This window comes from Amblyomma mixtum, chromosome 3 (genome assembly GCF_055824585.1).
Source record: "Amblyomma mixtum isolate Tamu chromosome 3, ASM5582458v1, whole genome shotgun sequence".
Lineage (NCBI taxonomy): Eukaryota > Metazoa > Arthropoda > Arachnida > Ixodida > Ixodidae > Amblyomma > Amblyomma mixtum.
Genome location: NC_143014.1, coordinates 163,093,968 through 163,107,941, shown reverse-complemented (window position 1 = coordinate 163,107,941; position 13,974 = coordinate 163,093,968). Strand labels below are relative to the sequence as shown.

The window sequence follows — 13,974 nt, the reverse complement described above, 5'->3', positions numbered from 1 at the left end:
ATGGTCAGTAGTATATTAGACAGCATGTTTTCATGACGTCTATTTTTGTCCTGAGATGCTTTTGTTGTTTCGCATATTTTTACAATTTTTTTTTGCTAATGGTAGGTTCTGCGACAAAGCATTTCGTTTTGAGTACCATTTTCATTACGTGCCATTAGTCCCCCCCCCCCCCCCCCCTCCCTCCCCCCTGATATCTATTCTGTCACACTGCAGTAGGTTTTTTCGAGAATATAAGGACACTTCGTTTTTCTGAGTTAAAACGCAGTTAAAGGGTTTCAAGTTCATCCCATGAGTTCATCCCCTCTCGGCTGATCTCTGGAAATTAGGAAAAGGAATTTCACGTTATTTGCTCCAAGAAGGTCAATCAGTGCTACCACAGAAACGCATAAAAAATACGCCATTCACGGCGTGCATTACCACCCGTGTCCACCATAACCGCCGTGTCCACCACCGTATCCTCCGCCGTGTCCACCGCCGTGGGGGACCAAGTCGTAGCCACCGATGATGGCTCCGCCGTGGCCCAGCTTGTGTACGTGGTGGACAGTGTTCACGAGGAACGAGGGCCCAGGCACTGACTTGCTGTATCCGCCGTGTCCTCCTCCGAATCCTCCGCCGTATCCTCCGCCGTGACCGCCACCGTGTCCAGTCAAGATGATAGCTCCATGACCGCCGCCATAACCCCCAGCCATTGCCATCGACGTGACGGCGCAGAGTACCAATGCGATGACCTTTTGACGAGCGTCAGAATCACGTTAGGCCCATATGAGGACGCTGTTTACGTTGACGACTAGCTTGCGACTAATGCGGTTCTTACAAACTGTCACATAGTACAGACAATTCTACGGCTTTTTGAACTTCACGAACGCGACACCACAAGAAGGTAGATTTACCAACACCGCTTTCCAGCTCGCTTGCGCCGGCATGTAATCAAGCTTGCGACGTCGTTAAAGAGCAGCGAAATCTCTTGCATTGCCCGGAACCAGCTCAAATGACTCTCTTATAAAGCTTCACGAACACATTATGATAAGGGTTTTAGAAAATGAGGTAAGCAGTATGCATAGCACTCAATTTTGATGTGCGTATCTTTTGGTAAAAAAGAGAACGCTCACCTGACTTTCGAACTTGTCGACATTTTGCTAAGCAAAGCACATGAAAAATATTTCCGCTGTTAATTGGTAGTATCCATTGTCCTTTGAAAGAAAGTGAGACTGAAGTTAACTTGAATATGTTACGGCGCAAATGAAAATTGAAATTTGGTCTTTGGGAAAGGAAATGGCGCAGTATTTGTCTCACAAAGTGAAAATCATGGCCTGTGCACCTCCTCAAGATGCTCCACACGAAGCGCACTGCCTGCAGAGCGACATGGAGGTGCAGCGAGTACAGCATCTTCTACGGTCTTCCTAATCGGCTAGCATAATCAGGCTGCTTCGGCTACATAGCCTAAAATAGGTACAGTGTACGCAGAGCTACTACTGAATGCAATTGACGCATGCACTATTACTCCCATTTGCTGGACAAATGGCCATAGCGACAACCAAACTGAACGGACTGAACACGGGAGTAGAGTACTGGAACCAACCACCGGACCATTTTGCGTCACAAGCACTTTTTCTTGAATGCTTTAGAAGAATGCGAAGTTAGTCGAGGTGGTGGAAGCTTTGCTTTGCTGTCTGCGCGGCAAGGTACTACACGCCAATTGAAGGGGGCCTCGTGCTATACAGGGTGTTTCACCTAAGACTTTCTGCAATTTTTAAAAATAAGCTCTTTGAATTAGATGCCCGCTTTTTCTCGCATAGCATTGTCAGTGGTGTAGTACATCATAATGCAGCTAAGACGTGCTAACTAGCAGGCTTGTTAACCAATATTAATAGTTAACTTTTAAACTATTATCGTTGGGCTCCTTAATTATTGAGAGGCATGTAGCCCACTGTATGTAATACCCATATCAGTTTTTAGAATTTCGAAAACGCGGTTATCCTCGGCGCTGTGGCCCAACAAATTTCGCCTACATCGCGCCAAAATACATGCGGTTTGAGAAGCTTGTAGGCAAAGCAACCTCTCCAGTGAACCTAACTCGTCGAAATAGCCAAAATTTGTTGGGCCACAGCGCCGAGGATAATCGCGCTCTCGAAATTCTAAAAACGGATATGGACATTACTTACGGTGGGCTACATGCCTCTCAATAATTAAGGAGCCCAACGGTAATAGTTAAAAAGTTAACTATTAAATATTGGTTAACAAGCCTGCTAGTTAACACGTCTTAGCTGCATTATGATGTGCTACACCACTGACAATGCTATGCCAGAAAAAGCGCGCATCTAATTCAAATAGCTTATTTTTAAAAATTGCAGAAAGTCTTAGGTGAAACACCCTGTATACAGGGTATTTTTTCCTAACGCTGCACACAATTTCTAAAAATGGGCTTTTTGAGTTAAAGAGCGCTTTTTTCAGCATAGCATTGTCAGCGGTGTAGTACATCCGAATACAGCTAAGATGTGCTAACTAGCAGGCTGGTTAACTAATATTGAATAGTTAACTTTTGACTCTTACCGTTAGGCTCCTTAATTACGAGAGGCGTGTAGTACACTGCAATTAATACCATTATCAGTTTTCAGAATTTCGAAAACGCGGTTACCCTCGGCGCTATGGCCCAACAAATTTTGGCTATTTCAACGACTTATGCGCACTGGAGAGGTTGCTTTGCCTGTAAGCTTCTCGAAAGCGCATGTATTCAGGTGCGATGTAGGCAAATTTTGTTCTGCCACAGCGCCGAGGGTAACTACGTTTTAGAAACTCTAAAAACTAAATAGATCTTACTAACGGTGGGCTATATCCCTTCAAATAAATAAGGAGACTAACAGCAATAGTTTAAAAGTTAACTACAAATATTTCTAACCAGCTTACTAATCAGTGCGTCTTAGCTGTATTCTGATGCGCTACACCGCTGACAATGCTATGCCGAAAAAAAGCGCTCTTCTAATTCAAAAAGCTAATTTTTGAACATTGCAGAACATCTTAGGTGAAACACCCGGTATTCCAGACAACGGAACCCCTCACTCCACTATACAACGAGATTGGAAACGAGAACACATGAGCGTAGATTTCTACGGAGTTCTAGATGCTCATCAAATGTCCTATTGTATTCTGTCGTGTGCCTTAATATGCAGTCGCTCGCCGGTACTAACGGATGCTAAGGCTGGTGGGCTTCAGGCCATAGCGCATGTAGGGAAAGAGGCTTGATCATGCCGGACAGAAGACGCTGAAAAAGCTTCATATCTCATAACATGCTGTCAAGGAAGTAACTGATGAAAAATGCATCCTATCTCACACATATATAAGACGTACAGTTCTTCTGATTTGCCGTCTTATAGGCTATCAAGTCAGCTTGGAGAGTAATCAAGAACTGCCAAATGCACACGCATCATGCACATGCCTGCATATTACGCGCATGAGTGATTTTCTAACAGCATAATTTCTACTCGTAGGAGGTTAAATGATCCTTGCGAGAAACGTAGCCCACTGCGCGTATGTACCGTTAGGGGCGCGCGCTCCCGCGTCCGGTATTGTCTAGGGGATTTTATTCGCGATATACTGAAAATTCACAGTCAGTGGGCACAATATTTCTGCTCTTAGAGAAATGTGCAGAAACAGACGATCAGCACACTGCATGAGAAAGATTTCTTGCCCTCGAAAACGCCGTTGTCTGCTTCAAATAGGTATGGCTCGACAGTGAAGGGATAGCATTAATTTTGGAGGGGGGGGGGGGGGGGGGGGGGGGGGAGGGTACACATTACACTCGTACAAATAAAACGCAGGAAACTGCATGTGCCGAATGATGACAGGCCCTGACCACCGTAAAAATCTGATTTGACGGGCTCTTGGCTCGCTTCACCCTGGATCTTCTGACACTCGCGAAAGTCAGCCGTCAAGACAGCCACCCCCTGTCAGCATCTGGCACGGGGAGACCGTCGGGCAGCGAGATAAGCCTCAGCGCTGCCGGGAGCGCTGCCCGGGAGACCACGGCAACTCACCCAGGCGTTCATGCTCGAAGCTGCGGAAGGCGTGTGATCGATTCACGCAACGCTTGCTGCTCGGGTTTCAACTGTTGCGCTTGGCTTGCCTAGCTCCCGTTTTATAGTGGGCCCGCGCACAACTAGAAAGTGGAGGGGGGGCTGACGTTGCGCGCGAACTTCCGCTCGGGGCTTCTTGAGGCCGGTCATTTGGCTTTCACTCACATTCTCTTCCGTTCATTCTATTGTGCGTGTGTGCACGCCGGGCATTTCCTTATTTTGTTGTCGGCACTGGCGGCGTTGCCTCTGATAGAAGCGCAGATCTGGTTCACACACGCGGCGAGCGCGCATTGTTGCGCGGCACCTTGGCGTGGGAGTGCGTGCGAGTGGGCCCCAATGATCGTCGACAGACGTGTTGTTTTTGTGTGTCGGAAGACGTCGCATTGGCGACCTGACTTTGGCGCGCTCCAGCTCCGCCCACCGCGAAGATCGTTTCGGTTTCGTACAAGTCCCCACCTCCTGCGCGCAAGTGCGCTTTTTAAACAAAAATCAATAAATAAATACACAAAGTGCCCTCTCGCCTTCGGCAGTGTTTTTTGTTCGTTACGCGCCCTTCCGACTGCGGTCCCGTTTTCACTTCCTTGTCGCGTTGGTTCCGAAGTTGTGGTAAACGGCAGCCTTAATGAAGCGAGAACGGATGCAAGGCATTTCGTTTGTTCCGGCTTCGTGCTTTGGGAAAATGCACCATATGCTTCACGCTCCGTTTACTGCGCACCTCTGGCGTCAATACCGCGTCTTATCTGTGGAATCTCGTTCCATCACCGGTCGCCCCTCCGAATGCAACAGCTGGGTCGCTTAATTACAAGTTGTTGCGAGAATGTGTCTTATATGCTTCTTTATGTTGTGTGCTGAGCACAAATATTTCTTCTTTCCTCTGGGAGACGGTTAAACGACGGTGCATTTTTCCTAAGGAACGCATGACTTTAGGGCGCTTTACTTGTCCGTGCAGTCATCATAAATGCATGTTGTTATGTGTCCCTTCTGTGCGGGATATGCACGTACGCCTGTTTCGAACCATATTTGTTTCTCTATTCACAAAGCAGGCACTGAACCTTGTTTGTGGAGATGCTGTTCAAGAAATGTAGATTACAAACCAAAAAAGAAACATCCCCTATTGTAACGTCGATCACTGCTGTAATTAAAAATAAAGAGCGCGGGTTGGATCTTTCATTTTGCTGACTGGCCTACATAGGGCTAAATGCATAATTAGGGAGTTACGAAGCCCTGCACAGAAAACTAAGCGCCTGGGCGACTTGGAGCGTAGCAAAATTATTCTGACCGGGAGTATCCGAAGTTGCACCAACCTAGACTTTCGGTCAGGATCATTTTAAATTCATTACTGCATGAATGAGCTCCACAATGGTAACACCCCTTTCGACAGTATCAACCAATAAAAAAGCTACACAGCGAATGAATATCAAGGAATCATTCCTTGCCTGCTTGCTTTTGTGGCAACAGCCAACCGTGTGCCGCAGTGTAAGCTCTTCGGGTTTGTTTCATGCTTTGCAATTTCGCAAGGTTGGCCTGCGTACCGGATAAAACTACTAGACAGGGTGGAACACAGAACGTACAATTTTTACAGCGTTAGTTGTTAACGGGAAATGTGAAGGTTTCGCGACATCTGAAGCCGTGCGCTTATATGGCGCCAGCATATCGTGGCGCGTGGCTCGTGGGGGTGCATCACTCAGTCGCTGACGATGGCAGCAAGGTGGGCCGCCACATCGGGACATACCCTTGCCCAAGATATAATCCTCACGTGGGTTCCTAGGCATGCCTCGACCGCCGTTAACAAGGGCGTTCATGCACTGGCCCGAGAACTATTCCTCCGGGCCCTGAAAAATCGGACACCCAACTCCACGAAGGAAACCTCGTGGGCTCTATTCATCATCATCATTATCAGCCTTACTGTGACCTTTGCAGGGCAAATGCCTCTTCCACGTCTCTCCAATTTACCCTGTCCTTTGCTAGTTCATACACTACGTGTGGGAATGCCCCCAAAACATTATCCACCATACTCAACACTTCCCCCTCTTCATGGGTGGAGCTCTGCGGGTTGCTCAACCAACTGGACGAACACTCCCATTGGACAGAACTCTCCGTGAAGCACAGACCCGTGAACTCCTCGACAAGTAGGAGGTCACCCTTGAGGATCTCCTTTATTTTTCTTTCAAATAAAAGTTGTTACCAACACCACCAAAGCTGTAGTTCCAGGAAGGACTCCGCAAACGCCTTCCCGAACTCTAGCGCAAGCGACGGCTATATGATGATGCAGATTTGCGTGCCCCTGAAGAGGAACGAACGCTTCATTGTTGAGAGGATTCTGGCCTGAGAACCTGCGACGCTAAGACAATGAGACAACGGCGTCAGGATTAGAAAGTGCGCACCCGCGAAGCCAGAGTCCCCGGACGCATGAAAAATGCGAACTACGATGGTGTTACTCGGATGTTTGAGCGTCAATTAAGGGGCCTCCTGTTCGGCTTGCGTTGTTTGGTCAGCGACAGACTCTCAAAGATGCGGCGAATATGTAGTGACAGCTGTACGTCTAACCATCTCATTCATCAATAGCATCACAGGGAGGCGGAGCTAAGTGACTAGCTTGGGATTAAATTTTTCGCAGCAGCGTTGATTATCGAGTGGTAATTTTATTGTTAGGAGCTAGTTACGAGGGGCTGGCTCAGCTTCATCGAAAAAATTGGACCAGAGTTTGCTTTTCCATTTTTTGCTTAGTGGTGAGGCCTGCCCCTGAGATCTGTTGGTCTCACTGCTGACCTTGTTGAAAGAAGCGGCGCATGTGGATTGCTTTATTCGGTGCCTATAACATGCCCGCTGGACCGTGCAGTCTCAACGCTTTTTAGTTGGTTTTCCGTGCTCCATAACCCAAAATTTTGAGATTTTAACAGTTCAGATGAGTAGCGGGGAAACGTTGAAAAGTGAAAGACGCGCAGCGCCATACCATTCTTATTGACCCCATCCGTTCTTTTCCTATCTTAGGTTTACTTCTACACGCACAGAGCAGCCACGGTTATTTCTGTGCGCCTCTAAAAATAAAATGCGACCACAGACCGATATAGTGGCACTGAAGGAGGTGAGCGCACCCTCTCCCGTATGTATCAACATAAAATAAGGCCAAGACGCAGCACGGTTACGCATGACGGGCCGCGGATCCTGCGAGCTGCAAGTTCTGCACCGGACCTGGCTCTGCGTCCCGCCAGCAGCTCAGAAAAAGAGAGGGAACACACTCAACAATTCTGGACAGAAGCATTTTTGAGCGGGAAAACGTTTATGAACGCAACTTTTTCATATAATGTAATATTTCCCTGTAACAACAATATATCCACAGATCACCCGACGGCAGTCATATTTTTTTTTGTTCTATGAACGTTTTCGCTATCGTCAAAAGCCCTTCTCATTGTTTTTTTTATGGCGGTCTTAACTGTTGGATGCGATCGATGGAAACACTGAAAAAGATTTTGCTGAATACCAGAAGAATAGGCCATTTCCTCCAATATTTCCATAGCAGTGTCTTACAATTTTCTTAAAAATTTTTTTCCCGAGAATCTTGGACATGGGTCGGAGACAGAAAATAACTCCTATATCAAATAAGGTATAGGTTTCTGCGGCACGCCTTTCGTGGCTATGTAGCTCTTGCTTCAACCCATTTTCTAGCACTTCATGACGATGATGTGCAATAAATTTGAAGATATAAATTTTTACGTAGAGGCAAGATTATTTCATTCGGGCGGCTCATAACGCACGAAAAACCCGCGCAGTTTGAGAACATACTCCACAGCGGTGGAACCTTAAATTTATCTGCATAACGACAATTAGCGTGACTTGTGCGGTTTGCGTCGAGTCGGCTTCAAGTCCATGTGCGCGTGTCGTCGCACGGTGGGGGCCCGGGCTCTGTGCGAGCTTGCGATGTGGCGCAATTTCGCGCTCTGCGCTTCACACGCTGCATTTGGAGCGCGGAATAAAACTACCTACACGACGGCCTCTTTTCTAAATTCATTCAAGTTTCATTTGACGCTCTGCTACCTCCTGATTTCAAGCGGTCGCTTAGTTTCAGCGGGTAACAAGTTAATTGAGCTTACGGGCATTGTTATCTCTTCTCCTGGAGCGGCATTAGCGCGAAACAAAAGTGGATTGCATGTATATAATGGGCCGACTGTTTTAACTGGGAATTTATATGTTTCAGCGTTTTTTATTTCTACGTACTTTACGTAGAACTCCTGTTGATGTAGCGTATGTACACGGCGTCAAAGGTTTACGGGGCAGGCGCGAGTCACGAAAAAAAGTAATTTTACGGCAATCCACTGCATGTAACGCGAAATCGAAACCTGCAAACTGCACTTTTGCAACGGGAACAATGCAAAGTGCCTGCAATTTTCAGGCTGTGTGCCCAGGCTACGCGAAAATAGCTTTTTGCAACGATTTCTGTCCCCTGCATACTTTTGACGCTTGGTGTACACATGTTTTACCTTTTGCAGAAATTAGGAAAACTTTGGAAGGTAGTCATGAGGCGACAGTAAACTACGTTGGCAAGAGAGCGTTTTGTTTAAAACGCTATTCTTGCCCCTTATATTGCATTTCCTGAATTATTGCAGCGTAATTAATGTGCGCAGCTTTATCTCACGCATTTAGATGCCCAGATAACGTCTGCAAAACAGGAAATAAGGATTCGATTTTGGAAAGAATGTTTCTTTTATGCATAGATTTGCCGCCTTTTTAGACTGCTTCTTGACAGTGCCTGTCATGGATTGCACTTTTTTTTTTTGAAAATATTGCCAAATTCAGCATGCGGCTGTGAAGGGGTTCTTGCCATAACTTTTTTTTTTTTCTCATTCTGTAGTGTCGGTGCATACCCTGCGCCTGTTGACGCTGACGCCGTCTTCATATTTCTAAGTAATAAAAAACCTGAAACCTTGGTGCTCATCAGAGAAGAGCTCAACTCCATCACAGGACAAACATTCTATTTTAATTAGTCTTACGTTTATTTTTGTTAACGCTCTGTATACATCTTGGCTCCAATCGAAGCAACTCAAGATCTATTTTAGATTTCTTTTCGTTTCACATATACCTATTTTTTTCTCCCTTTACGCTTCTCAAGCCTGCTAATTTTCCTACCCACCAAAACCATACAACACCACCTTGCGAGTGAGGAAAGATAGACGCAGCCAGAATTGTCTAAATTACAGCGTTTGTATTTCTTGTCCACAGAAGAAATAACAGGCCCTAATATAGTGCAGGCAGTTGTACTGAAAAGGAAACTGCTTTTGCTATATGAGGGAGAATTGCAGCTCTTGAGGTCCCCGTGACATCGTCAAAAAAGTTTGCCGAGCTGAACTTCGGCGTGGATATAGTGTTCACGGGAGCGTACCGTCGAACCGGTACTTTCTAAGAGCGGGAGGTGGGCGGCTGGATCATCTCGTGCTGAAAGGCTTTCAGGCTCGTTCTGCTTGTTTGCTGGTTATATCTCAAAAGATCATGTTCGGTCCACTGAACGTCCCTGAGGCGTGGTGAAGCTCTGCTATTTGGCGCACCGGCCCCCGCCGTGGCCCGCTTCGGATTCTGGCTTCCAATGCTCCCCTTCCTTCCTCCCTTCTCCCTTTGTCCACGTGACCTAGAGACGATCCAGCGAGACCACTTCGCAGTGATTAGCGCTCCATTTCCTCTGCACATGAACAGGGTGGAGCAGTGCGGAAGGGCACTTACCTCACGTAAGTAACGTCACGTGATTGTGGGGCTCAGAACTGCATGCACCGCGTGCGGCTCGCCCGCTACGTCTGCCGACAACATGGTTAGGAGTTTAAGCGCCACGTGACACGTGGTCGGTTGGACGCAAGTGTGATGCGTTCCATCATGTGAGCGCCCGTTTTGCAAGGCGAGACTGCGTCGTGGAATCGGCAACATTTGCCAGGGATGAAACTGCAGGGGCATGTTCGGTCAACGTTTTATTTACACCATTTTTAGACTACACATTTTCAGCCAATGTTCGTCGCTCTAACGATGAATGTTGACCGATGACGTGACATTTGTTGCTTCTTAGGATGAACGATTGCCAGTCAATGCCAGTCACCTGAAATGAGATCAATTCGTTAAGCTCATGCTATTAATTAACCCTCGAGACAAAAGGGTGCGCGCTCGTGCCTTACATAAATAACTACACGATGCGTTCGCGTGTTATCACAGTTCAAAAGAGACTACAGTCGCCCTAATCTCCCGTAACCCATGCCGAACAGTGGAAGAAATTGGAATGGTTCGTCTGAAGCTCTTATAACATTAACAAACCGACTCACCAGGCTCATTTGCTCGTATAAGTGAACCAAGAGGTAAACACGATGCGATGCAGGAGAAAAGAAGTAAGAAACGCTTATTTATCATTACATAGGAAGCATTGTTAACTCATCGTGCTAGCCTAATTCATAATTCGCTTCGACGAAAGGAAAAGAAAAAGAACTAGGCATTCAGAGAATTTCCACGAGCAGGTAAGTTGGTTGAGGTATAAGGTAGCGCTTAGAGCAAGGCACATGAACAAACGATACTGCTGTCGCTGACATTCAGTTGGTTCTGAAATACAATGTCTGAGGCGTACTTCCTCATCTCTTTCTCTAAGCAAATGAGCCACCCGTGAAGTTTAGTAAAACATTTATGGGTACAAACTACTGTACGAACCACCAGCCGCCGTGACCGCCGAGTCCACCGTAGCCCTTTCCGAAGCCGCCGTAGCCACCAGAGAGGCCGCCACCGAATCCGTGAGAGTATCCGCCGCCGAAACCGAAGCTGCCACCACCGTATCCGCCGGAGTGACCACCCGATCCGCCTCCAACAATGGCGCCGCCGTGAGAAACCTTCTTAACCTGAAAAAGAAAAATAAAAATAAAGTTGATTTGAAAAATTTGATAGAGAAGTTGCAGTCAGTTGTTGTATCTAGTAATTAACCTTTTTACAGACGTAGTGGAGTGCAGTCATCCGATCTGAGGAAAATAGCGCGGAAGCGGGTTTTCGCTTTATGGTTTAGCGAACTTCGGGCGGAATCTTCGTCGCTTTTTTCATGAGGTAGTGCATGAGTTCATTCTTACAGTAACTCTTAACTTTCTCCCTCTCACCTTGTTCCACTGCACCCTTAATTTCTTTTCTGGTGTTTTATTTCTATCTGATCATACAGGGGTCTGATGCAAAAGACGCGAGCTCTTAGCCCGCGGGCGGGCTTCGGAAACTCGTTGCTGCCAGTATGATTGCACACGCGTACCTGGTGCAGTGTCTTGACGACGTATGTGGGTCCCTGCACGACCTGGGGGCCGGCTGCTCCCGCGGTGGTGGCTGAGGCTGCGCTTCCGTGGCCGAACCCTGCGCCGCCACCACCGTGCCCGGTCTGGATGCCCTTGACGACGATGACGCTGTGGCCGCCGCCGCCGAAGCCACCGCAGTGAACCGTGGCCACAAGGCCGCACATCACCACAAGTGCGATCACCTGCGATCGACGGCGTTCCCTCAGAAGATAAGCCGATAAAGTAAAAAAAAAGTAACGTTGCGCGCTGACAGAAATATGATCAGGGTGGTCGCGGCTTCGAGCTTAACCATTATGACTTAGCCATTTTAGAGCACTATAGATTTTCTCCCTGAGGTGCCTTGAAGCGGGCATGCTGGCGTTATTTATGCAGGCTAATATATTGTTGCGACACGCGGTGCGATGCTTTAGTCTCATATTCGTGCAAATTTTACAGGGGCTTTGATGAATTTCTGTAAGCTGGCGATACAGAGTGCCCATAAAAAAACTTATCATCGTCATGACGTACGAACTCTAATGTTGCGGCGACGTAAAATGACAAAGTTTCAAGCGACTGTCACTGATTTGCGCCGTAATAGTCCCCGTTGAAAATCTAGGTAGCGGCGACATTGTGCAGCTTTAACAAGAGCTTGGATCCCAGTGGAAATGATGATCGGCATACTCGCTGCATTTCCTCTCTTTCTGCATTGCGCTGATGCGAGCAATAAGCAGAAGCTAAAGCCATGTCAAGCGGCATCTGAACTGGATACCACGTGAAAGCGGTGCGCTACCGAGGTCGTAGCGATCCGCGTTTCACGTTACACCAAGTTCGTACCACTATTCGCAATCAATGAACATAACATTGACGATCGTATAATATCCTTAAACTTGCTGTTAACGCCACCTGAGAACACTTAGTCGCTCGCAAGATCATCTTCTGACTAACTTCGCACCTCCGAGATCCAATACGCGCCATGCGGGATGCTTAGCGTGTCCCGCTGCACGTGCGCTCACCAGGGAGTTCATGGTCCTACGAATGAGCTGCGAAGGAGCGCTGTCGTCTGGAGGCTTCCCGGCAGATGAGTGGCATGCAGCACCCTTGGGACTTCGGCGTTATATAGGTCCTACCCGCCACCCGAAAAAGAAATAAAAGAAAGAAGAAAACTGGGGGCCTTTCCTGACCCCCTGGCTACTGAGCGCCGAGAAGCCATCCTGGTGCGCCGAAGCGCTGAAGCTCTGAGATATTCACTTTCAACTTAGTGTAACCTGCGCACCGCAGCGGCTTTCCCTTCCTGACAGTGGCACGCCATCGTATACGTGTTAATCAGAAAGTGAAATGGTTCTGCTTCGCTGGCCCCATAACTCTGCCCTTTTCCGCGCTTCTGTGCCCCCTTTGGCGGAGGCGCCTCCAGGCGTAAACAAGCTGGCTGAGAGTTGCGTTCGTAAGTGTCGCAGTATTTAGAAAAGCGCGCCGCCCACACAAGAAATATTCTAAAGCCGTAGGGATAGTGCGACGGTGTGTTTTCCTTCGGCATAACTCCTGCTGCTGTGCTGCTGTGTCGTTTTTTTTTTAAAGCGTTCATTTTTGTTTCGGCAGACTTCCCCTTTCACGTGCAGTGCAAAAATTCCGGTGGAAAACACTGTTCGAGTCGTGCAGCGCTCTTCGCTTTGGCACAGCAACGCTAGGTGCTTAATGAGCGTGCACGCTTATTCAGGCTCGAGATCTATGAGGCTTTTTATTTCATACCCTGCCATTTTTAACAGCGCGTAAGATGGCTACACAGAGCTCCTCGGCGACTCCTTTTTCTCGAGCTCTATATTCTAAGATGAATTAACAAAGCCACTACTCGTTCTTTCATTAGAACGCGACCCCCGTCCCCTCCCTTCACCTCTGTTATGAGCGGAATATCAGAACTGTTTTTCGTTACAATACCCCATATTATCCCGCCAGTTGGTTATGTATTCTAAGCTCGGCTGTCACGATCGCCGAGGCCACAGGCTTGAGTCAGTCATGTGAAAAGGCAAGCCCACGTTTTGTTTCTTCGGCAATCATTAGAGAGTTTTTAAGTTCCTAACTTGAGATTCGAATGTTTCCCCGAGGTGCGCAGGAATTATCTGCATTCTGTGCCAAATGCTGGCTCCTCGGCATCCTAGGACACGTTACTCTGCTTGACTGCCATTCTTACGGAACGTCGGCGCAGTAGCTTAGAGCAGTGGACAGTTCCAAAGGACAAACCACCTTCTCGGGAGACCTGGGGAACCTTTGGAAGCAGCTGAAGCAGCTGCGCAATGGCTCCTAGTGTGGGCGCCGAGCCATTGGATCTTATGCCTCGGCGGCTACTGGTCTCAGAACGCCTCCTTTCTCCGCTTTCCACCACTGCAGATACCACTGGGCAAGGGGAGCAATTACAAGAGAAAAAAAAAACCATCATTCAAACAAATTACAGTGTCATATTGCTTACCCTGAGGGCACAGCAGTAACTAGGCTGCTGGCAACCTAGGCCCGCAGGCCCGCAGTTTAATCCAATCCAATCAGTATCTCGGAAAGCAAAAGGAATCTTCAGTGGCCAGAACTTAAAACTCGAAGAAGAAATCTGAGATTAACATTTTTGCATAGCATTTTCTATTCCAAGACTG

The 13,974-nt window shown here is 47.6% G+C and overlaps 2 protein-coding genes across 2 annotated transcripts; both read right to left on the bottom strand.

The window, feature by feature from the left end:
* Positions 1 to 413: 413 nt before the first annotated feature.
* On the bottom strand, positions 414 to 4,043 carry LOC149352579 (uncharacterized). The gene is made up of 2 exons (XM_089577212.1): positions 4,032 to 4,043; positions 414 to 728 (listed from the first exon to the last, which is right to left on the bottom strand). Exons 1-2 carry the CDS (start codon positions 4,041 to 4,043, stop codon positions 414 to 416), a joined length of 327 nt encoding a protein of 108 aa, XP_089433338.1.
* Positions 4,044 to 10,729: 6,686 nt separating this feature from the next.
* Positions 10,730 to 12,363, bottom strand: LOC149352578 (uncharacterized). Its single transcript, XM_089575711.1, has 3 exons — positions 12,352 to 12,363; positions 11,320 to 11,541; positions 10,730 to 10,927 (listed from the first exon to the last, which is right to left on the bottom strand). Exons 1-3 carry the CDS (start codon positions 12,361 to 12,363, stop codon positions 10,730 to 10,732), a joined length of 432 nt encoding a protein of 143 aa, XP_089431837.1.
* Positions 12,364 to 13,974: the final 1,611 nt, after the last annotated feature.

Bases quoted from the DNA above. Each gene is read 5' to 3' on its own strand.
- LOC149352578 (XM_089575711.1), bottom strand. The intron at 10,928-11,319 runs GTACGCGTGTGC...TTTCTTTTTCAG, and splicing joins TCGTCAAGACACTGCACCAG to GTTAAGAAGGTTTCTCACGG.